A 23,726-nucleotide genomic window follows, 5' to 3' on the forward strand; every position below is an offset into this window, starting at 1 on the left:
GTAATTTGTCCTTAATATTTCATTTCTCATGTTTTTACTTTCAAAATTACCATTCAGAGCGTCTACCATATTGCTCAATTATCTGAAACCTTGAGCATCTAATTCTTCTGTTTAAGAAAATCTATTGAATTTCACTCATAATGAGATATTTTGTAACTCTTTAAGTGCAGTCACCATCTGTCACCAATGTTATTACGGTATTATTGACGATATTCTCTATGCTGTACTTTTAATCTTTGGGGCTTATTGATTTTATAACTGGAAGTCTGTACATCTCAATCCTCATCACCTATTTTGCCCACCCGCCCACCCCTCCCTCTGGCAACCAACAGTTTGTTCTCTGTATTTAGAAGTCTGGTTTTCTGTTTTGTTTTTTAGTCTCCATATATAACAGAAATTACATGGTACTTGTCTTTTCTTAGCATAATACCCGCTGGGTCCATCCATACACATATACCACATTTCTTTATCCATTCATCTACCAATGGACCTCTAGGTTGCTTCCATGTCTTGGCTCTTGTAAACAAGGCTGTAATAAACATAGGAGTGCGCGTATCTTTTCAAATTAGCGTTTTCATTTTTGGAGGGTGAATACCCAGTAGTGGAATTATTGGAACATGTGGTGACTCTTAGTTTTAATTTTTTGAGGAACCTCCATGGTTCTTCAAAAGCCCTACACCGTGGCTGCACCAATTTACCTTCCCACCAACAGTGCGTGAGGGTTCCCTTTTCTCTACACCCGGGCCAACACTTGTTAGTATTATTTTTTTACTGTTTATTTTTGAGAGAGAGAGAGAGAGAGAGAGAGAAAGAACAAGTGGGGCAGGGGCAGAGAGAGACGGAGACACCGAACTCATAGCAGGCTGACAGCACAGAGCCCAATGCGGGGCTCGAACCCATGAACTGTGAGATCATGACCTGAGTTGAAGTCAGATGCTCAACGAACTGAGCCATCCGGGCACCCCTTATTTTATAATTTTTAAAGTGCATATGCAGTGAGACTTATTTATGCGAAGCCTGTGCGGCTGGGACCCAGAGTGGGTGTTTGCGCTGGTTTTGTATTCGGTTCTGCCACTTACCTACTGGCATGACTGGGCCCATGTTCCAGTTGTTTTTCTTTTTGCTTGTGGTTTCCTGGGTATCAGAATTCAAACCCCAAACCCGTCTGTGGTGTTGGGCTCACGGTTACAAGTTTTCAGCAGAGACCTTGTTCTCCACGTGCAACACCTTCCTTGTTTATGCCTACGCATGGGTTTTCTTAGCCAGTTTCTTCCCCTGACAGTGTAGCCCATGGAAGGCTGTAGTTCTAGCATTAAGCTTTACAACCCTAACCCTTCGATACCCGAGAGCACCCCCACTCCTTCCCCTGGAAGCCAGAGAGCCACCTGACTGCTCTAGCTGTCCGTCCCTAATTATTTCAGCCTCCTGGGGATTTCCCTTACATTCTAGTGAGATCAGCCCTGCGTACAAAAGGGACGCTGGTTATATATTCCTAGCTTTTGTAGGTATTTGAGGTGGTGGTGGGGGGGGGGGATTTCAAATTTATTAGTCCACTGCACGGCTAGAACTAGAAGGCCTCCACCCTACAATGATGATTATATAAAAATATCACCAAGCAATGGGAAGGAACAAAGGCAAATGGAAATAGATGTGTTTGAGGAGTGGGATTAGAGATGAGAACTTCGTTTTAGAAATTACCCTTTTATTATTGTTAATGCAACACAATTCAGGAAAAAAAAAGAGCTGACCTAAATAAATAAAACTCTTAACTAAGCCAATTTTTTAAAAAAGGGCCAGCAGGGGCGCCTGGGAGGCTCAGTCGGTTAAGCAGCCGACTTCGGCTCAGGTCACGATCTCACGCTCCGTGAGTTCGAGCCCCGCGTCGGGCTCTGTGCTGACCGCTCAGAGCCTGGAGCCTGTTTCAGATTCCGTGTCTCCCTCTCTCTCTGACCCTCCCCCGTTCATGCTCTGTCTCTCTCTGTCTCAAAAATAAATAAACGTTAAAAAAAAAAAAATTTTTAAAAAAGGGCCAGCAGCACAGCTTGGGTCATTAAATGTTTATTAAATCAAGCTTTTAAATTATATCCACCTACAGTCTGTAAACAGATACAGTATGCACATAAGTAAAAGGCTCTCGGATTAGAAGTGGTGGAAAAATGAAAGATCCCTCTGTACACGGGCGCCTCATCCCTCCGCGGGCCGATGCCATGGGGCCAGGTTTTAGTTACGAGCTGAATGATAAACCAGTTTAGCTGAACTCCACCTGCTAGGATGGATTTCAAGACAGATATTTGTCCCACGTGATAGTAGGCTGGATTATAGCAAGGCAACAGTGTAGTTTTTACATTCACAGATTGGCTGAACAAATTAAGCTTTTCTTCTAGATGTCTCCCTCCCTATTACCATAATTAGTAAGAAATGAGAATTAAAATAAATGATGGACCACAGGTGGTTACAAAAATAGATAACTCGTAGAGTAATAAATATCTACAGTTAGCAGAGCACAAACTTATAAAATTTGTCTTTTTCCATAATGTGCAGAATATTGTAAGTATGTTCAAGAGGTACAGTCGGCAGACTTCAGATCAGTGAGAGAACATTCGTAAAGAAAAAAACCATCAAGTACAAAACCCAGATTAGGAAGCCGAATGCAGATGAGAATATACGTAAGACAAAATCCTAACTCCTCACATCTAATTATCCTACTTAATAGACACCACGATTAGCTTACAGCCCTTTACGTATCTTAAAAAGTAACTCTTTGTTACCTATGTACAAATTTTAAAAAAGAGTAATCATGAGACAAGCAATAATTGATTGACTTAACAGTGGCACTAAAATCAATAAAATTTGTAGATTTTGTGTGCTTTCATATACTTCTGTGTACAGGGATTTAAAATGCCCCCCAAAATGTTTTGGATTGAGTTTTTAAAATTCCCACAAAAATCTATCCTATGGTCATTTCAGGTATAGAAGGGAAAAAGCCCCAAACTGAAAGAAAAAAAAAAAGAAGTCAAAATCCTACAAAGTGACTGAAAATCCATGAATATATAAGTGACATTCATATGTTCCCTTAACACTTACCAAGTGCTATGTAAGGTAACTATAATGCTATCCTGAAATCAGTCTCATTTGAGAAGATACAGTGATTCCCATTCTAATTCTAGAATTAAAAGCACTTATTTGACATAATGTGCGTTTCAGCGAGGTTGACATCTACCTGTTGTACTGACAGTGTCACCTTAAATAAAGCTTCATCCAAGAGTCACGGCAGGCCTGAACTGTAAAAGCTCGGGGCTAACACCGCCACAGGTAGGTGGCTATTCATCCTAACTTTTGAAGGGAGCGAAGGGTATACTGGAGCTGTCCTCAGGTCACCTCAGCCTCGAACAGCGTTCCCTTGAAAACTTGGCAAGTTTCTTTGCCAAAAACACCTCCATAGTCTCGAATGTGTTCGAGACCTGCCGGGTTAGAGAAGTTCCGCTGACACACTGACATGCACTGTCCACCTTCAAGAGGGATGTGCACGGGCAGCTTTCCCCAAACACACTTGACCTTGCCAGGGAACACCTGAACAACCCGCGATCCCAGGACACTCATTTCCCGTGGAGCGTGGTTTGAGAAGTGCCGATCTGGGTAGGATTTCTCAAGTAGTGGTTCTCAAATTGTAGTGAGCATCAGAAACACATGGAAGGCAGACTGAAGCATAGATACCTTACCCCGCTTCAGTGCCTGGGGTGGGGCCTGGGAACCTGCATTTCTAAGAGGCTCCAAGTGAAGCTGATGGAATGAGGACCGCGCGTTGAGTGGCATGCATCTAGACGATGCCCCACGCAAATGTCAGCGGCAGAAAGCCCTGCTAGAATCTCAGCAAAGGCTGCACATGGCATCTGCCACAACCAATTAGCTGCAGGTCTTCCAGCCCGGTGATGCCTGAGGTCTGGGCACCTTGCTGGGGTGGGGGGGGGGGGGACGCTGGACTTGACTCCCAGCTCGGCCCCCACTCGCCGGGTGACCAGAGCACAGGACTGCAACTCAAAAGACGAATAACAGAAGCCCCCTCTCAGTGGATCTGTGAGGCTTAGAGGAAATGTTTGCACAAAGGTCTGCCTAACAAAAAGCATCAAACAAGGGTCATTAATCAGAAGAACGTGTCAGTCACAGCAGGAAAATCCCCGATGCATTTTCTGCCTTCCGCCACTGCTAAGCCTTTATGAAAGGAAGCACATTCTGGCAGCCAGTGAAGAGAAAAGGGGCTAAAAATGCAGAGAACTGCAGCAAGGGGGAGATACATTAAGTGGATCACCTCATTAGAAGTATCTAATTGTCAAAAGAAAATCAACCCACAATCGAAGTAGTTAACTATGCTGGCTTTGAGCTAGAGTTTGAGTTACAGTATGTTGATCTTTGAACACGCTCACTCCTCCATTCTACCATGTTAATGCTGGTTCGGTCTTAACATCAAGATGATGAGGAAAAAAAAAAAAATCCCTTCACTCAAATGCATATGGATACAATGTAAAAAAATTTAGCTGAGATAGTTCCCATCTGCAAAGCTACCACGGTGGGAAATTTTCAAAAGTAATTTTTAAAAAGGACCTTTAATTTTGGTTCATAGAAACATCCACGGCATGAGAAATGAACACAGACACGCACGTTCACACATGTGTCTAGTTGTTGCCCAACACATCTTAGCCGGCGAACTGCTTCTGGCAATTCAAACACCAACCGGTAAAAATTCATACACACACTCATGATGGGATTAGGGTCAAGCGAACGTCGTATTGCCAAGTCCCAGTTTCCATTTGAACGAAAAAGACTGATCAAGAAAGGCAGCACGGTCCCCTGCACACCGCACGAGCCACTTTATACGTGCTCTGGATGGCTCTGGAGACAAGACAACATCTCTTGCACGGGTTTGCCTTCGTAGCAGATCTGATACACGGCTGTAAACAACGGGAACCTGGTTGGGAAAAAAGAATGTGAAAAGACAAATTAGGCCATCTGGTTTACCCCCCTGAACAAAGTCGTCTTCCTCTCCTGCCTAACGGATCGCAGGCAGGCGTGCTTCTCTGGACAACACAGTGAACGCCTTCCACGTCCGTTACTTGGTCGGCAGAGAGCCTCTGCACTGCGGCTCTCGTCGGTACGACCCAGACCACCCTCTGCCGACTTGTTTGGAATGCACGGTCTACAGAGGAGTCATGGTCATCCTCGCAAGGGCCATCTGTGGTCATTTACATGCAGTTCAGGCTCTTGGTCAAGTCTGGAGCGAGTCCAAGTTTCTGTCACTGTGTTAAAAGGCGGGAGAATAAATTTTAACTTGCAAGGAGGTACTGCTCTCCCTTCTCCAAAGGGGATCACCCAAGGACAGAGATGAGGCAGCCCACACGTTACCAGAAATAGTTCAGGCCTGGAACACTCCTGCAAAAATCAATGTGGGCACCCACAATTAGCAAAGCACTGATCTCAAGTTGGAAGCCGCGCTGTGAACACAAATATAAAGGAAGGTTTGAAATGGCCGAGGGTATAAAGGTTTGTGCTAATAAACCACTGTGAGAAAAGACAGCATTATCCCCAGGGTACAGCTGGCTCAGCAAGTATTTTTTAATTTATTTTTTTAATGTTTATTTTTTTATTTTTGAAAGAGAGAGAGAGAGAGAGAGAGAGAGAGAGAGGAATCCCAAGCAGGCTCCACACTGTCAGAGCAGAGCCCAACGCAGGACTCAATCCCACAAACCAGGAGATCATGACCTGAGCCGAAATCAAGAGTCGGATGCTTAACTGACTAAGCCACCCAGGCATACCAGTATTTTTTTTTTAAGTTTATTTATTTAAGTAATCTTTACACCCAACATGGGGTTTGAAGAGATCAACCCCGAGATCAAGAGTCACATGCTCTTCCAACTGAGCCAGCCAGGAACCCCTCAGCAAGGATTTTTTTTAACGGCAGATATCACTAAGGAAGTAACAGTTAATTTGAATCAGGCTTGAAACAGTTAATTTCAATCTCACACACACACACACACACACACACACACACACACACACACGCTCACGCTCACGCTCACAGCCCAGAGTGAGTTTGACAGAATCAATAGAGTCTTAAAGGCCATTCTGAAAATGATCTAGCTGGAATCCTTTAATGACAACTTAATTTAAGAAGAGCAAACAGCTCTGATAGGTCATACGTCTATCACTGGCACAGAATGTTTTGTTATTTTTTTTTGGAGTCAAATCTGACTCCATAGCCTATGAGCTCTAGGCAAGTTTCACAACCCCTCTCGCCCTGTTTGCAATGTAATATGGGGCCAGACCTGTTGTCTTACGTGACTTCTATTTAATGTGTACAGTGTGCACGGTGGGTATGCAGTAAGTGACAGCTTCTACACACAGTCACAAGATGGCCACCGCGTCCTAGCAAGCTCCCAGAGGACAGAGCCCCAGTCTCTTTTGTTCACCTCTGCATCCTCAGTGCATGGTTGGTGGGGAGGGGCTACTCAGGTGCTCAGCGAGTGTTTATTGAATGGACTACTGCGAACGGGAGTTAGAGCCTGCAGACTTTTGCCCCTTTTTTCTTTCCATGGCTTAGTCTTCCCGTCCCTATGATGAGAAACTGTGCGTCCCCAAAGCACGGGGGCAGGTGACGAGTGGCCACCCAAAGCCATTCCCAACCCCCTTCTCTCTTTACCAACGTTGCCAATAGCCTAGTGCTCACTTTCCCAGCCTTTCCTTCTCCTAGAGTTAGTCAATGAGGCAAGTTCTAGCGAGCAAGACACAACACGTCCGCGAAGGGCTTCTGGGGAAGGCACTCCTCTGCTCGAGAGGCACTGGAGGGAAACTCTGCTCCCCAGGACTGCATCTGCCCTGGGTCTCTGAGTGCAGCTGTGTGAGTGTGTGAGGCATGGAACTGCTGCCGCCATCTTGAGCTTTTGAGGGAAAGCCAATGGAATCACTGAGATTCTAATCTTTTTTCATTTAAATCCAAGTTAGTTAACATATAGTGTAATAATGGTTTCAGGAGTAGAACCCAGTGACTCATCCCCTACCTATAACACCCACTGCTCATCCCGACAAGTGCCCTCCTGATGCTCATCACCCATCTAGCCCATCCCCCCACCCCCATCCACCCTCAGTGTGTTCTCTGTATTTAAGAGTCTCTTATGGTTTGTCTCCCTGTTTTTATCTTATTTTTTCCCTCCTTTCCCCTGTGTTCATCTGTTTACTGAGATTCTAATCTTAAGGCACTGTGCCAACACCAATAACGTCCACCTCCAAAATCCTTGTTCTATGAGGAAAATAGACCTATTGTTTGAGCATTTAAAAAAATTTTTTTATGCTTGAGAGAGAAAGAGAGAGAGAGAGAGAGAGAGAGAGAGTGTGTGTGTGTGTGTGTGTGTGTGTGTGTGTGAGAGCAGGGGAGGGGCAGGGAGAGAGGGAGACCAGAATCCCAAGCAGGCTCCAGGCTCTGAGTTCTCAGCACAGAGCCCGATGCGAGGCTCAAACTCATGGACCATGAGATCATGACCTGAACCAAAGACACCTAATCGCCTGTGCCACCCAGGTGCCCCATGTTCGAGGCGTTTTTAACTGGGCATTGCTCTTGCAGCCAAAAGTACCCCTGAGTTTCACAACCAGCACCTTCCAAAATGGATTATGTAGATGGGATGCTAACAAGATATATGGAGTACGGGGGAAAGAATTTCTATGGACAAGTAACTTCTTTAATTCTCACAACCACCCTGTGAGGTGGATAATAACATTATCCCCATTCCATAGACAAGGAAACTGAGGCACAGTTTCTGACTCTGGAGCCAACATTCAACCCCTCAGCCATACTGACCGTCTAAATGCTATTTTCTATAACGTAAAACGCTACAAGGCCAATTAGATCCATTTGGGGAACTCTCTAAATGAGGTTAGAGGTGAAAGGAGGGCAAAAGACAATATTTCACAGAAAAATATCGACATAAGCCGATCAATCAGCCATCCCACTAATGGATACTGAGGGCTTACAAGTGTCAGGCTTCAGCCAGGTGCAGGCTGTAAGGTGTTATAAATCAGGCCCCGGGGCGCCTGGCTGGCTCCTGATCTCAGGATCATTGAGTTCAAACCCCACACTGGGTGTAGAGATCACTTAAATAAATAAAACTTAAAATTAAGAAGAAAAAAAAAAAAAAGATGCCTAGATGGCTGGTCGGTTAAGTGTCTAACTTCGGCTCAGGTCGTGATCTCACGGTTCGCAACGTTGAGCCCCTCATCGGGCTCTCTGCTGTCAGCATGGAGCCTGCATCAGATCCTCTGTTCCTTTCTCTCTCTGCCGCTGCCCCACTTGTATTCTCTCTCTCTCTCAAAAATAAATAAAACATTTAAAAAAAATAAAAAATAAATAAGGCCCCAGCCTTATTTATTTATATAAGGAGCTTACAACACTGTTCTGGCCTGAATTGTGCTTACAGTCCCCAAGTTCATCCAACGAAGCCCCAATCCCCAGTACCTATATTTGGAGAGAGGGCCCATGAGAAGGTAATTAAGGGGTTCATAAGTGTGGGCCCTAAACCAGTATGGCTGGTGTCCTTATGAAAAAAGGAGATTAGGACTCACACATGGACAGAGGGAAGACCATGTGAAGACACAGGGGGAAGATGGCCATTTACAAGCCAAGAAGAGAGGCCTCCGAGGAAGGCACCTGCAGACACCTTGATCTTAAACCTCCAGAACTGTGAGAAAACAAATTTCTGCTGCGTAAGCCTCGCGGTCTGTGGGATTTTGTAACGGCAGCCCTCACAAACGAATACAAACATGTTACACTCACACATGCTCACAAAGATGCACGCACCGGAAATTTAATAAAGCCAAGCTGACAGCAGAAGAGAAACCCAGACAACTTTACTCTGTATCCAGGGGAGACTGGTTAAATAAACCGTGGTTCTCCCACACAGTGGGATGTTCTGCAGCCATTAAATGAGATGTATAGGTGTGGATGGGGCACGATCTTCAAATCATATCCTAACGTGAAGAAAAGCAAGGGACAGAGCCGAACGAGGAGCATAGCACCCATTACAGAAACGGAAGCAGATACTAAAAACTCAGAGAGTGCCTGCGGCTAAGGTGGGGATCAAGAGCCACTTTTCACTGTGTGCCTTGTTCCAGAATTTGGCTTTCTTTAAGTTTTATTTGAGAGAGAGAGAGAGAGAGAGAGAGAGCGCGCGCATGAACCTGCAGGGGAGGTGCAGAGGGAGAGGGAGAGAGAGAATTCTAAGCAGGCTCCAGGCTCAGCGCAGAGTTCAATCCCACAACCCTGGGATCATGACCTGAGCTGAAATTAAGAGTCAGATGCTGTATTATGCACAGTGAAATAAGCCAGTCAGAGAAGGACAGATACCATATGTTTTCACTCATATGTGGATCTTGAGAAACTGAACAGAAGACCATGGGGGAAGGGAAAAAAATAGTTACCAACAGAGAGGGAGGGAGGCAAGTCATAGGAGACTCTTAAATACAGAGAACAAACTCAGGGTGGACAGGGGGTGGGGGAGAGAGGAAAGTGGGTGATGGGCATTGAGGAGGGCACTTGTTGGGATGAGCGCTGGGTGCTGCATGTAAGCGATGAACTACGGGAATCTACCCCAAAAACCAAGAGCACACTTTACATACTGTATGTTGGCCAATTTGACTGTGAATTATAGTAAAAAAAAAAAAAAAATTAAGTCCAATGAAATAAAAAAAAAAAAAGAAAACGAGAAAAAAAAGAGTCAGATGCTTGGGGAGCCTGGGTGACTCAGTAAGTGTCCGACTCTTGGTTTCCACTCAGGTCATGACCTCAACGGGGTCAGGCCCTGCATCGGGTTCCGTGCTGAGAGCGGGGAGCCTGCTTGGGATTCTGTCTCTCCCTCTCTCTCCGGCCCTCCCTGACTTGTGTGTGCACATTCTCTCTCTCCCTCTCTAAATAAATTTTTTTTTAAAAAGCATCAAATTTCTTTTTTTTAACAAGAGCATGTGCTCCCTGCCCCCCCTCCAAATCTGAAGAAAGAAAGTGAAACTGTACATTTATGTAATAAGCCCACAGCACATGAGCAGAGGTACGGTCTACACCTGGGGCCCGTGAGCCACAGCCTGAGAAGCCAGTCTGCTCTGTGGCCTGTTTTGTACTGCCCGCAAGCGAAGTACGATTCTTACATGTTTCAAAGGCCGTAAAAGGGAAAAAAAAGGATATATGACAGAGAGCTATATGTAAGCTGCAAAGACTAAATATTTATTATGTGGTTCTTTCCACAACAAGTTTGCTGGCCGCCTGTGTAAACAATATGTTCAAAGCGGGGAAAGTTATTTGTGTCTGGAGGATATGGATGAAGGCTTCTCCGAGGACAGACCCGGGCCACCCCGAGGATGGTCAGGGCTGACGTGGACATCGAGCAGGGCCGTCCAGGCAGACCAGACAGCAGGAGGACAGACGCAAACAGAAGTCCGAGAAGGAGGTGTCTGGGGCAAAGGGAGGTCTGCTTCAACTGAAGAAGGGGTCGTAGGGGTTAACAGGATGGTTAGAAAGTACAGCTGGAACACGACTGAGAGGCTGCCCCAGATGCCAACCTAAAGGACTCGCTCTGGATGTGCAGGAAGCTTGTGAATGTGAATACTCCAGGGAGAAGGCACCGTGGCAATCACAGGTCCACCAGTTCCATTCGGTGGATAATGAAAACGGGGGCACAGGACAGATAAAAATATGACCTACCCAAGACCACCTGGCTCGTAAGCCACAAGGGGGCCTTAAATGCTGCCCTCCGGCTCACTGCTGTTTCTGTAGCCACGGAGAAGAGAAGGGAGAGGAGAAGGAAAGGGAGGAAGACCCAGGTAGTGATGGCTGGGATGAAAAAGGGAAAAAATCAAGGTAAGAGGTGATGTCAAGGGCAGAGAGCGGAAGGGAGGCTCGGCCTGAGCGGCTCTGGGAGGCGGTGTAGGGGAAGGGAGGGCCCCACAGGATCTGCACTGCGGCCTGGGGGGAGCGTGCTGTGCCCTAGAACCCGGCAGCGACCTCATTAAGCCCAGGCTCAGGCCTGTTCAGTTTCTAATCAGAAGAACGAAAATGGGACAGGACAGAGGAGGAGCATCCGCTCAGAGGTGAGTGTCGCCTGCTTGATTACACCTGCTTTTTCAAACAGGCAGGTACTGATCCCAGAATGCCAGTTCCATTCCGCGGCCTCCCCGAGTTCCACGATGACTACGTAACCCCGGCCAACTCGTCCAATGATAGGATCCTATCGAATACACCCCACGGTAGTACACAGATGCCACTTTAAAACCGTGACTGGGAGATAATCATCATCCGCCAACAGCCAAGTATTTTCCTAAGACTTAAAAAAATTCCTGATAAATACTTAACGGTCATCAAAGTGGACCCGCCACAAACACACTACTGTGTGCAGTTAAGTACGTAAGGAAAACCGGGGCACATCGGAGGGATCTTCCTTTTAGTCGCGATTTAAAGGTAATTCTCCACCTCCGGAGGCCTGTTTGTGACTTCCATCTCTGCCGGGCCGCTCTGAAAAGCCATTTCAGAGAACTAAAATGCAAATTAAAGAAGGAAGACCAATGCCCTGCCCTCCTTCATTTCCACTTGTTCGTGGGGGCGCAAAGGCTGCTCAGTTTGTACTGGTCCAGAGAGGACAGCTGGGCGTAGGGGAGGGAACGGTGTGTGGTCGGGAACAGCAGATGTCCGGACTGGATGGAGAGGATGAAGGAAACACACCAGCACGCACGTCCGTAACCACCACCGGCTCAGCGAGAAGCGTGTGCTCCAGATTGGCCACTATTGGCAGCTTCACCGTTGCCTGGCCCCCTCCTCTTCCGGGCGACCAGGCCTTCCCCCTCCCTCCCGAAGAGTTCAGGATACACAGAATATGCGCATACATACATCCATGTGCGCATTTATTAGATGGTGTCTAATATCAGCTGGCATCCTGATTAGGGATGAAGGTTCAGCCAACCAGCAAGATAAAGGACTGTGTGGCAGGTAGGCCACAGGGCGGCCACGGAGAGGGTGGCAGCTTTTGTGGTGCTATAGGGTTTACTCCCTCGATCGAGTGGCAAATGGAGCCAGCCCAAGCCCACCTTGAATAGTTTCGCAGCTCGGAAGGGTCACAGAGGACCCAGAGACTGCAAAGCTGCTCACTAGACCTTAACACAGGGCCCTTCTAGGGGTAGAATTCCAGAGTAACCTCCACTTTCTTCTCTTCTCAATTGTTTGACATTTTATTAACAACACTGTATCTTTTTTTTTTTTTTTTAAATCTTATTTATTCATTCTGAGAGAGAAAGGGAGGAAGAGCAGAGAGAGAGGAGAATCCCAAGCAGGCTCTACACTGTGAGCGCAGAGCCCAACGCGGGGCTCCGACTCACAGACCCGTAAGATCATGACCTGAGCCAACATCAAGAGCCGGATGTTCAATGGACTGAGCCCCCCCCAGGCGCCCCTCAAGACTACATCTGTTTATAACATTTTCTTTTTAATTTAAAACCCAGGACACGGGGCTCTTGGCAAACATCCTGCAGGGATAAGCAGAACCTCAAACTTCATGTTTTGTAACGAGCTTCACAGAACTGAGTTCTGCTCCCTGAGGTGGGGCCCGGGTCCGGGTCAGCGCTCCTTTCCAGGGCAGGAAGAAGTTTTCATCGCGCTAAGGACGGAACTAATCCAGGGGAGTTCTGCACGCACCTGTCAAGCAGCTGTGCCCGTGCGCACCGGCTGGGCTGGCGGTCAGGAGGGAAGCGGGGGGTGGCCCCCCTCTGGTCGCAGGGACACTGCGGGGTACTTACTTGTCGATCAGCCCCTTCTGTTTCAGGATCCGGTACACTTCAGCAGAAGTCTGAGGTCCCTGGAGCTTCTGTCCATTCAGCATGTCTTTCTCCAACTCTTCAATGGTCTTAAAAACAAGGATGCAAACGCTATGGTAAAGACTAGAGAATCCCTTCTTTCAAGAGGTGAGCTGGGGAAGGGAGCTGCGATCCCCCCCTACGAGCCGAGGAAAGAGAGACCTACAAGCTACAGGGCTAAGGCCTCAGTACCCTTAAGGGAAAGGAGACAGGCATGGGCAGGACACGCCCAGCAAACGACAAATGCTGGGCTCTATCCCCGCTGCACTGTGGCTCGCCCCGGCCCAAGAGTCTCAAGTGAGGGAGGAGGGGTGGGCGAGGGCAGGCCAGGGGCTACCTTCCCGGTTCTGGCAAATGCCTCGGCCACCCTGCGGTTCCGGCCTCCGTAGCAGGTGGTGATCAGGTCGGCCACGCCGCAGCTCTCCAGGAAGGTGGCCGTGGACACCTGGCCCTTGCAGAAGATCTTGGCGAAAGCGATCATCTCCATGAGCCCCAGGCGGATGACGGCAGCTTTGGTGTTGTCTCCGCTGTGGAGGCCGTCGCAGAACCCGGCGCCCACGGCTACGATGTTCTGGAAGGAATCGGGGAAGCCCGGGCATGCCCGTCACACACCCGCCGCAGACAAGGGGGCTGGGAAGGTGGGGGCAGAGGCGGAGGCAGGGACCCCCGGCCCGTGGTCGGAACGCTCCGCCCCAGCGTCCCCAGCGTCGGCTCCTGTGCCCTGACTGTCAAAGACGAAAGGAGGGACCAGCCTTCTGTGCTCCCGTTCGTTCGTAGGACCAAGAGCCCGGGTCTGGGGTTAGTAGGAGACAGCAGCTGAGGAACATCGGCCAGAGAGCTAGAACGGTTGCTCGTAGTCTCTGGCTAAACACTGTTTGCACAAACTGACTTTCTGTCTTTTTTGTTTCCAAATGCTTTATTCAGCTTGACCGGTCATATGGGAAGGTATGCAGGTCACAAGCACACGGCTCGATGATATGCTCCCAAACCAAACACCGCCCTGTAACCGGAACCCTGATCCAGAAACAGAACGAACCAGTGCCCCAGAATGCCACCCTCACACCCTCTTCCAGTCGGCACCCCCAAAAGGTAGCCAGTCTCCTGGCTTCTACCAGCATAGATTTGCTTTACCTGTCTTGAGATTTTATGTGAAAAGAGGCGCACAGTACGTAACCGTTTGTGTCTTTGTCTCAGTTGGACATCATGTTTGTGAGATTTAGCTGTATTTTTACCTACAGCACACTGATTTTCATTGCTGTTCTGCACTCCACCGTGTGAATACAGTGCAGTTTGTTTTAATTTTTTTTTAAATGTTCATTCATTTTTGAGAGACAGAGAGAGACAGAGCATGAGTAGGGGAGGGGCAGGGAGAGAGGGAGACACAGAATCCGAAGCAGGCTCCCGGCTCCAAGCCGTCAGCACAGAGCCGGACGCGGGGCTCGAACTCACGGACTGCGAGATCATAACCTGAGCCGAAGTCAGATGCTTAACTGACTGAGCCACCCTTGGCGTTGGGGTAGTTCCCAGTTTGGGGCCACGGCAAATGGTGCTGCTGTAGCCACGCTGGCCCATATCCCTTGGTGACCACAAGCGGGCATTTCGGTTGGGTGTGTACCCAGCAGTGGAGTTGCTGGGTCCGTAGGTCTACGTATGTGCCGGTCAAGTTTCAGCCTTTTGCCTCATGCAATTATCCCTATGCAAGCACTCGTGGGGCCCCCGCTCTTGCATGAACTCGCCACACACAAGGCAGATGAGACACAGACCTGCCTCTCCAGGAGTGGATAATCTGGTTCAGGGGTCAGCAAACGAAGGGCCATCTGCATGTTTGGGTAAATAATGTCGTACTGGAAGCCATGCATCCCTGCTTATTTGTGTACCATCTGTGGTTGCCCTGGCGCTGTTAACAACAGATTTGAGTAGTTGCGACACAGACCATAGGGGCCACAAAGCCCACAACATTTCCTGTGTGGCCCTTACAGAAAAAGTTTGCCTACCTCTGGCCTAATGGGACAACAAAACGTGTGACGATAATTATAACCTGGGCAGAAAGTGATGTTCTGCAAGAGGTACCGAAAATCTGATTTTCCTTTCAACCCATGTGTATTACGCATGCCGTGTGGGGGCGGGCCCTGGTGGCAGAGGACGTGGGGGCTGAGGGCGCCCCCAGGGAGGAGCTGCAAAGACAGAATGCGGCCCAAAGCTTGTCCTCAAAGAGTTGACGATAGGGGCGCTGGCTGGCTCAGTCAGTTAAGCGTCCGACTTTGGCTCAGGTCATGATCTCACGGTTCATCAGATCGAGCCCCTCATTGGGGTCTGTGCTGGCAGCACAGAGCCTGCTTCGGATCCTCTGTCCCCGTCTCTCTCTCAAAAATAAATAAACATTTTTTTTAAAAAGTTGACACAGGGCACTTGGGTGGCTCAGTCCGTTAAGCGACTGACTTCAGCTTGGGTCATGATCTCACAGCCCATGAGTTCGAGCCCCATGTCAGACTCTGTGCTGACAGCTCAGAGCCTGGAACCTGCTTCAGATTCTGTGTCTCCCTCTCTCTGCCCCTCCCCTGCTCGCACTCTCTCTCGCTCGCTCAAAAATAAACAATAAAAAAAATGTTATAAAAAGATCAGAGACCCGACATGAACACGTGCAGGTTTTGGATGAATTCGCACTTTCTGTGTTCTCGATAGTCTCCCCGGGAGGTTATGAGCTGTTCGGACAGAGCAACCAAGCAGCTTCCAGGGGGGTCAGTCTCGCCCTACAGAGGCCCGACTCCATTTAGACCCTGCTTCCTACAGCTGCAGGTAGAGCTGACGAGGAATCGGGTCTTCTGCAGAGCGCTTAGGTTTCCAAAAGCTACTGACTTCTGTCCGGACCCTGCAAAAGCCTCCCAACCCCTTCCGGCCACACAGGCAATGTGAACTGCAGGCTTCGTGAGGCCCCGACGGCGGCCATCTCTCCCCAAGTACCCACTGTGTGCGCTCACTGACGCAGGAAGTGGGCGGTTCCTGGCGTGGCACACTCTAGGGTCTGGCAGCATCCGGAAGAGAGGAGGGGACAGGCAGTGTGAGAGGAGCCCTGAGGTGCGGAGGGGCAAAACAACACCCTGACCTTTTACGTGGGGCGCTGTGCAAAGACGAGCCGGGGATGGTAAGAACACACAGGGCTGGGTCCAGACAGACCCAGACACCCCTCCTGGCAGAGGAGCCGGACTAAGCAAGCCATGGGGAGGCACCAAAAGCACACGCACAGATATCCAGATGGTCTCTGGTTCTGACTCTGCTGTGTGACCTTGGGAAAATTACTCCACTTCTCTGAGCCTTCTTGGCCTCAGTATTAAAATTCGGGGCTTAGAGAAGATCTTTCAAGGCCTTTCTAAGGTGGTGACATCCCTCCAGGAAAGCTGGTACAGCTGTGGCCTGCCCTGGGGCTGCAGATAAGTGGGACAGTGCTGAGGCAACAAAGAGACACCTGGGGACCTGCAGGAGGACTGACCACCAGGCCGTGAGGCCAACTGCCGGGTGAGCCTGCCAAATGGTTTTATTGAAGTTACCATGGCAACATGTCAAGGATCCAGATGGTTAGACTGTTAAAATGGCTCTCCGACGCTCCCTCGACTGTCTCCTGTGCCCCCTTTGCCACGATGGGACCCATTCTGGGGGTTACTTGACAGACCAACCACAATACGAGGCTATATATCGAAGGAGATAAAACAGCTTCCTTCCACCAGGGGGCTCCTAGACCCAGAGGAGAGAGGGATTATTTATGAAGTGCCCCCCCGTGAGGCCCCTGTGCACAGTCTCACGGGCACTCTCTGGAGAGCCCTCACACGTGTGTACCCAGCCCCCTGGCGGGCTCAGGGAAGTTCAGCGGCTTCCCAGGAAGACAGGCCCTTCGTCTGGCCCCTCAGGCCCACTCTCTTCCCTGGGCCTTACTGCTTCCAGGGTGTGGCTAATGTGGCCCGGCCACTCCCACCCCACCTAGCGTCAGAGACCTTCCTGAACCCTCTGCAGCCAGTCAGGTGTCAAAGGGGAGTGCCTCTCTGGCCTTCAGGAAGGCTTAGGAAGTAAACAGGGTAGGCTTAGGAGAAGAAAAGATTTATGGAAGGAAATAACAAAAACAACACTTAATCTTATCGAACCTCTAAGTGCTTCCTGTAGTATTAACTGGTTTAATTGTCACAACATTCCTACAAGGCGGGTCCCATTATCATGCAAAGAGGAGGTGAGGAAACCCACACACAGGGGAAGTAGTTCCCCCAAGGTCACACAGTGGGTACCTGCCCGACCAGGCAGCCTGGCCCCAGAGTTCTCTCCAGGGGGTAGATCACACTGGGCCGCTGGGGGTCAGTGAATGAAAGGCACAGAGGGGCCACCTCAGATTCAAGATAAGAACTTTCTAACAGGAAGAGCTGACCTCACTAAAAGACTTGGAGGTAAAGGAGTGAGCCCTCGGTCACTGGAAGCATCCAAGCAGGAGCTGTACTGGATGAGCCCTGAGCTCCAGAGCAATGCTTCTGACCTTTCGTGTCACTGCTCCCAGAGAAAAAGCAAATGAGGGTGTCCAAGGCTTGGGACTGCAGCCGGCCTCTTGGCCCTTCTGTGACCCCCTTCCCCGCAGGGCACACAGGTCAGGATCACCCCAGTTTCCCCCAGATGGCTGACCTCCCCACTTTAGAAGGTGGGGGAGGAGGAGCAGGAGACGACGGCAGGGTAAACTCCTCCCTTCTAAGGGGACCCTGGGCGCCGATCCAGTTTAATCGCCTTATGATGGATCTTGAAACCCTCACTCTCTCCCCTCCACCACTTATCACTGTCAAAAGAAAAATAAACACACTGAGCCAGTCAGATCGTGTTTGAATAGCATCCGAGCAGATGTCCTCTGAGATCACTCAGCTGTGAAAGTTATCATTATCCACTGTGCATTTAAATCTGCTTTAAACTATTCTGGAGCTAAAAATACCATGATTTTCAGAAGACAGGCGCGCGCGTAAGCCCTTCCCCATTTCCTGGGTTGTGGCAACGCTCAGAGGCCATCATTCGCCCTGAAGTGCCATCTTTGCAATTCTGAGCCAGGGCGGGTTGGATGGGACTCGATTCCTTCCACTCCTAGCCTCCCACAGAAAGAACGTAAAAGTGGAGAAGCTGGCCAAGGCCGCCCGCAGGCTATGCAAACACGCTCCCCACCTAGGACGCAGGGCTCTGGTGAAACGCAGGCAGCGGTCACTGTTTCCTGTACCCCCAACACTCCACCCGATTCTGCCTGAGGCCAGGTACCGGAGCTTTGGGCCTAAGGGAGAACTCTGACTGCACAGTGTGGGCCTACCCCCAGCAAGGCTGGCAGGTTAGGCCCTGCGTAGGGCGGCCTGGCTGAGGTGTCAACCCCGCACGCACGTAGCCCACCAGGCTGGGCACCCCGATGAGACGCGGCCTTAGAAATTTCTGCAGTGATGTAAATGCCTGACATCTGCTCGCCCCACCGGGTAGCCAGGAGCCACTGGGACTCACCAAAGACTCGTGTGGGGCCGGAGTCTTTGAAACTGAACCGTTAATTTGTTTTTTTTTAAGTTTTAACGAATTCGAATGTAAATGCAAGTGGCCACACGTGGCTAGCGGGATCCAGCAGTGGCCCCGGCACTAGGCACGAGGTGGTGCAGCACAGCATGGCTTATCACAGCCAAAGCCCTGGAAGAAACCTGCACGCCCAGCAGTAGGGGTGTGTCAGGTGGCTGTGGCACAGGTTAGGGGTTTATCTCCCCACCTACTCTCCTCCTCCAGAGTCACAGCATCCCTGACTTTGATGCAAATACGTAGCTAACCAGGGGACCCGACGTCCCTTGCAGCTAGGTGTAGTCACACGATGAGGTACTGCTCAATCACATGAAACCATCTGCCTCCTGCAGATGTGATGGCTAGAGCTCTGGTCACCTCGTTTGTTGTTGTTTTTTTTTAATGTTTATTTATTTTGAGAGACAGAGAACGCAAGCCGAGGAGGGGCAGAGAGAGGGAGGGAGAGAACCCCAAGCAGGCTCCACGCTGTCAGCACAGAGAGCACAGAGCCTGACACGGGGCTGGATCCCACAAACCACTAGATGATGACCTGGGCCGAAACCAAGAGTGGGACGCTTGACCGACAGAGCCACCCAGGCACCCCTCTGGTTACCATTTTAAAACATGAAGACAAGCTGGGGCGCCTGGGTGGCTCAGTGGGTTGAGCGTCCGACTTCGGCTCAGGTCATGATCTTGCGGTTCGTGGGTTCGAGCCCCACATCGGGCTGTGTGCTGACAGCTCGGGGCCTGGAGCCTGCTTCAGACTCTGTCTCCCCCTTCCTCTCCATCCCACCCCTGCTTGTGCTCTGTCTCTGTCTTTCAAAAATGAATAAACATTAAAAAAAAAATTAAAACAAAACAAAACACAAAGACAAGGGCCAATCCTTGTGAGCTGTTAGGAGCCTGGCTCCCTGAGGATTGTGTGGAAAGGAGCTTTCTTTCGGATTGAGGATGTTCACATAAGAAAGAAATTCACTTCTATGGCGTTCAGCCGCTATTATTTTGGTTCTCTGCTAATGAAACTCAATCCTGATAAAGTATCTCTGATGCCACACACAGAAGAGTAGATAACTGTACAACTCCATTATAAAAGTTCTAGAAAACGTAAACAGTAGTGAACAAAAGCAGAACAGCCTGGCTGGGGTGGGGACTGAAAAGGGACACAGAGAATCCCTTGGGGATGATGGAAATGTTCCCTATCGTGATTTTCAGGGTTATGCACACACCTGTTAAAACCCACTGTCTTAGGAACTTAAATGGATGCAGTTTAATGTACATGAATTATGCTTAAATAAAGCTGATATTTAAAAAAGAATATCGCCTTACTGGAGATTAATACAGGTCAGAGGTAAAGGACATTCTGAAGGCAGTAAAATGCACTGCTCTAATATGATTTTGCAGAAAACCGTTACATTTTCTTTTTGGTTTTACCCTTGTAGTGAGTTGTTTTCAATTTTTATTTTTGTAGCTCAAACGTCATGTTTCTGAGCACAAAAAAGGGACAGTGCACATTTCTTTGATTGCTAGTATAGACATTACTAAAGATTGTTAATTTAATGTGAAAGAGGAAAACATGTGATACTATTTGAACAGTAAGACCCAGTTTTTGTTTTTAAAAGCAGCCCTACGCCTACGTATGCTCACTAAAAAGACTGGAAGGGTATACAAAGCATCAACAGTGCGTATCTCAGGCTGCAGGGGCTATCGGTGATTTTTACTTTCTTTACATCCATCTGTTGTGTGAAACAGTGAACGTGCACTACTTTTATAATCAGGAAAAAACAACAGACTATTAATGGATGTGGGGGAAAAAAAGGCAAGGGAAAAAATTAAATTTCCTGACAACCTGCAGGCCACTGACAGGCCTCTGAGACAGGAAGAGTGACCTTCCTCTAGGGACTCAGCTGCCTGGATGTTGATACTTTGCTAAGAGCAAAAGGCAAATCTTAGCTTAACAACATCCCGACCTCCAGGATCCTACGTCTCCTTTAACATATAAAAATGCCTTTGGAAACTTCCTTTATCTCTACCTCCCAAATCTATGTTAGCAATCATCCTCCAAGCATATGGCCCCTGATACACATCTAAAGGGTCTCACGACTCAAGTTTTAGTAGGCAGGAGTAAATGACATTTTCCTAACAACAGCTGGCCCCCTCAAGGTCCTGGAAACCTTGCTTCCAAAATTCCTTAGAGACTTTTCCTATCCCTAACCCCCTCCCCACTTGAAAGTAGACAGTCAGTCACCCCTCACAGCCCCAGTGCAGCTCTTTCTGCCCAGGGGTTCTGTTCCTGTGCTTTAGTGAAACCACTTTTTTGCACCGAAGATGTCTCAAGAATTCTCTCTTGACCGTTTGCTCTGAACCCCAACATTTCCACATCATCAATTACGTAATAAAAGAAACGTATGTCCATCTGTCCTTGCTTTGGCAGCCTCTGACAAGGGAGGGATTCATTCTATTCAACTGGACACAAACCAGAAAAGTCAGGCTGTACATCGTAACCAAAGAACGCCAGACTAAGATTCTTGGAACCCGCTTCCACACTCCGACTGTGCCAATATTCGCTACGTTTGAGTGATTTACTCTCTCTGGATCGCCATCTCCTTATCCGTGTGACCAAATGGTTAGCCTCAATTACTGCCAAAGTGCCTGTTTCTCGGTTTTCAAAAATCCCAGCTCTGATGCAAGCCGACGGGAATGATGGTGACTGATCCTGTTTCAAAGGATAGCCAGAGGAAGCATGATGAATGGTCCTCAACCCCATCTGTGTCTGCCCCCCACGAACCACTCTCTGTCCTGGTAGCAGGCACAGATCCGCTTATGGGCTTCCTGCCAACAAAAATGAAAAGCCAGTCTAAGCCCAGACACAAGACCAGCATGAGGTCCCATTAGCAGAAGCTTTTCCAGAGCCCTCAATCTAGAATCTTTCTTCTCCCCCCCTCCCCCCCCCAAACACCCTTTGTCCCAGGCAGGATCTCACAGCTTCTCCATCCACCACCAGAAACATCCAGTCGCTTAAAAACAATTTTGGAGCAACACAGGCTGGGGCTGAGCAATTAGGCGTTCACGAGGCCCCTGTTGTCAACTGGTCATTAGTTTAATGAAGGACTATTAAAAACACATAAAAATCTCAACCAACAAAAATAAACCAAGCAGCCAAAGCCAGGGTCTTCACTGTGTAACAGGGCCCGCCAGTCGCGGGAGGGAAGCCCCACGCGGACATCCAGAAGTAGGGGCGTGTGCTGCCTGGGAGCCCCAGGCTTTAGCTGGCTTTCGTTCCTAAAATCCTCACGGTGTAAGGACCTGTGACCACACACACACACACGATATTAATTCTAGAAAGTGGTGTTAAATTCTGATGAGACAAAAAGGAGGTACGTTGGATCTAGAGAGAGGGCGGGAAGGCAGTCTGGTTTCTTGTCTCTTCAGTGTTCTTTCAGTCTTTGCCATTTTTACCTGCCGAAGGGAGGCGGATGAATGCCAGACTGCGTGACTTCCTTCCCGAGGTGCTCAAATTCCTGAAAAGCGGCTTTTGTTACAAAAGAAATGGCTCAAAAGGGACTGGGGGGGGGGGGTATTCATTCACATTGAGGTCTTTTTTTTTTTTTTTTTTGAGAAGGCAGCTCTAGCAGCTGATTCCAGGGCGAGAAGGATCAGAAAGGCCAGCCAGCTCCTCACTGGCTGTTTCCCAGAGTCAGGCGAGAGAGGGACCCACGACCGAGACTTTTATAGGCAGAGCGGAGCAAGTCAGGAGCCCCTGTGGAAACCCTACCCTTTACCCTCCCTCCCAGGCCACTGTAGGTGGCTCAGTCGGTTAGGCATCCGACTCTGGCTCAGGGCATGATCTCACGGTTCGTGGGTTCGTGGGTTCGAGCCCCGTGTCGGGCTCTGTGCTGACAGCTCAGAGCCTGGAGCCTGCTTGGGATTCTGTGTCTCCCTCTCTCTCTCCTCCTTCCCCCCCCCCGCTCATGCTCTGTGTCTCTTTCTCTCTCAAAAATAAATAAACATTAAAAAAAAAAATCTTTTTAAACCATTCTTGGAAAAACCTTTGTCAGCAGCAGACTATTTTTCCATTAAAAAGAACAACCAACCAAACTGTCAAAGCAACCGAGTAGCATAATTCAGAGGCAAGAAGTCCCTTTCTGGCTCAAGACAGCATAGGAGAGAAATACATGAATTAATGGAATGCTTTGGTCTCTGGTAAAATTCTACAATCAAGAGACTTTCCACGCTTTTTAAATAGTAATGCTGCCAGTTTCCCAAAGAATAAAACACCACACTTTCCCCAGATGTCCAAGTAAAAGCAAACCCCAGTGAGAGAGGAACTTCCCACCACCCAGGAAAGGCTGGGGCAAAGCCGGAAGTGAAACACAAGGCTCTCAATTCACTATTCTTCGCTGAAGCACAGGCATGAACACAGAGCCCACTCTTCAGGCTCAGATTCAACACCGCTAACAGTGGCCGGCCGCAATTAGCTCCTTGAGCAGAAATAACAAGGCTGACTTTACCTTCAGAGCACCACAAAGTTCGACGGTGTCTGCATCATCAACCACAGTAATTCGAAAATTCGGAGTCTGCAGAAGTTCTTTGAAGAGAAGGCCATTCTCCATTATCTTGCTGCCTATGGAAAGGTTACCCAAAAAAGGCAATTGAGAGGAATGCGGAATCTTAGCTTCCCCATCTAACCCGGTTTAAAATGTTTTTCTTACTACGATATGTATATGTATCACAGAAAATGTAGCAAATTCAGAGGAATAGAACTTGAAAATAAAAATATTCCATAATTCTACCGCAGATGATCATTAACAATTTGGCACACATCTTTAAGTTCCTGAAATATGAATAGACATAGTTCTTCTCCGAATTGGCAACATAATATATATGTGGTTTCATAATCTGCTCTCTCCATTTTATGGCATGAATAACTTTCACTGACATAGTTTCTACATCATCTTAAATAGCAGCTTTCTCTTTTCCTGGGGAAGTGTATTCCATTTTATCTAAGTATCTTTCAATGTTTAACACCTAGCGACTTTCTGCTACCACAAACACCTATGGGCCAACGTCTACGTTTACATCTGTAACAGATTTGTGTTCAAACCATCCACCCTGTCCTTTCCACGGGGAAGAGTGCATTCCTTTCCACTAATGTTAGGCTTGACCACACGGAGCGCCTGGACTGAAAGCAAGTGGGACATATTTCCGCACCTCTTAACTTCGGGCTCGGTCATGTGATTTGCCGTGGTCAACAGGACACTAGCCGACGTGACGCAGGAGGTCTTGCAGTCGGCTTGTGCAGAAGTGGGGCTGGTTTC

The 23,726-nt window shown here is 48.6% G+C and overlaps 1 protein-coding gene across 1 annotated transcript in view; it reads right to left on the minus strand.

Annotated features, from left to right (window-relative positions):
- Window positions 1–2,042: 2,042 nt before the first annotated feature.
- Window positions 2,043–23,726, minus strand: part of GPD1L (glycerol-3-phosphate dehydrogenase 1 like) — a 57,083-nt gene continuing 35,399 nt past the window's right edge. The window contains exons 5-8 of the mRNA XM_086720575.1: window positions 22,920–23,032; window positions 13,208–13,441; window positions 12,814–12,920; window positions 2,043–4,963 (exon numbers count right to left, since the gene is read on the minus strand). Of these exons, the coding sequence (XP_086576701.1) occupies window positions 4,867–4,963; window positions 12,814–12,920; window positions 13,208–13,441; window positions 22,920–23,032 (551 nt within the window). The 3' untranslated portion in view covers window positions 2,043–4,866. The remainder of the gene's footprint in view (window positions 4,964–12,813; window positions 12,921–13,207; window positions 13,442–22,919; window positions 23,033–23,726) is intronic.

Source organism: Puma concolor, chromosome C2, assembly GCF_028749965.1.
Source record: "Puma concolor isolate L17-30 chromosome C2, mPumCon1.1.hap2, whole genome shotgun sequence".
Lineage (NCBI taxonomy): Eukaryota > Metazoa > Chordata > Mammalia > Carnivora > Felidae > Puma > Puma concolor.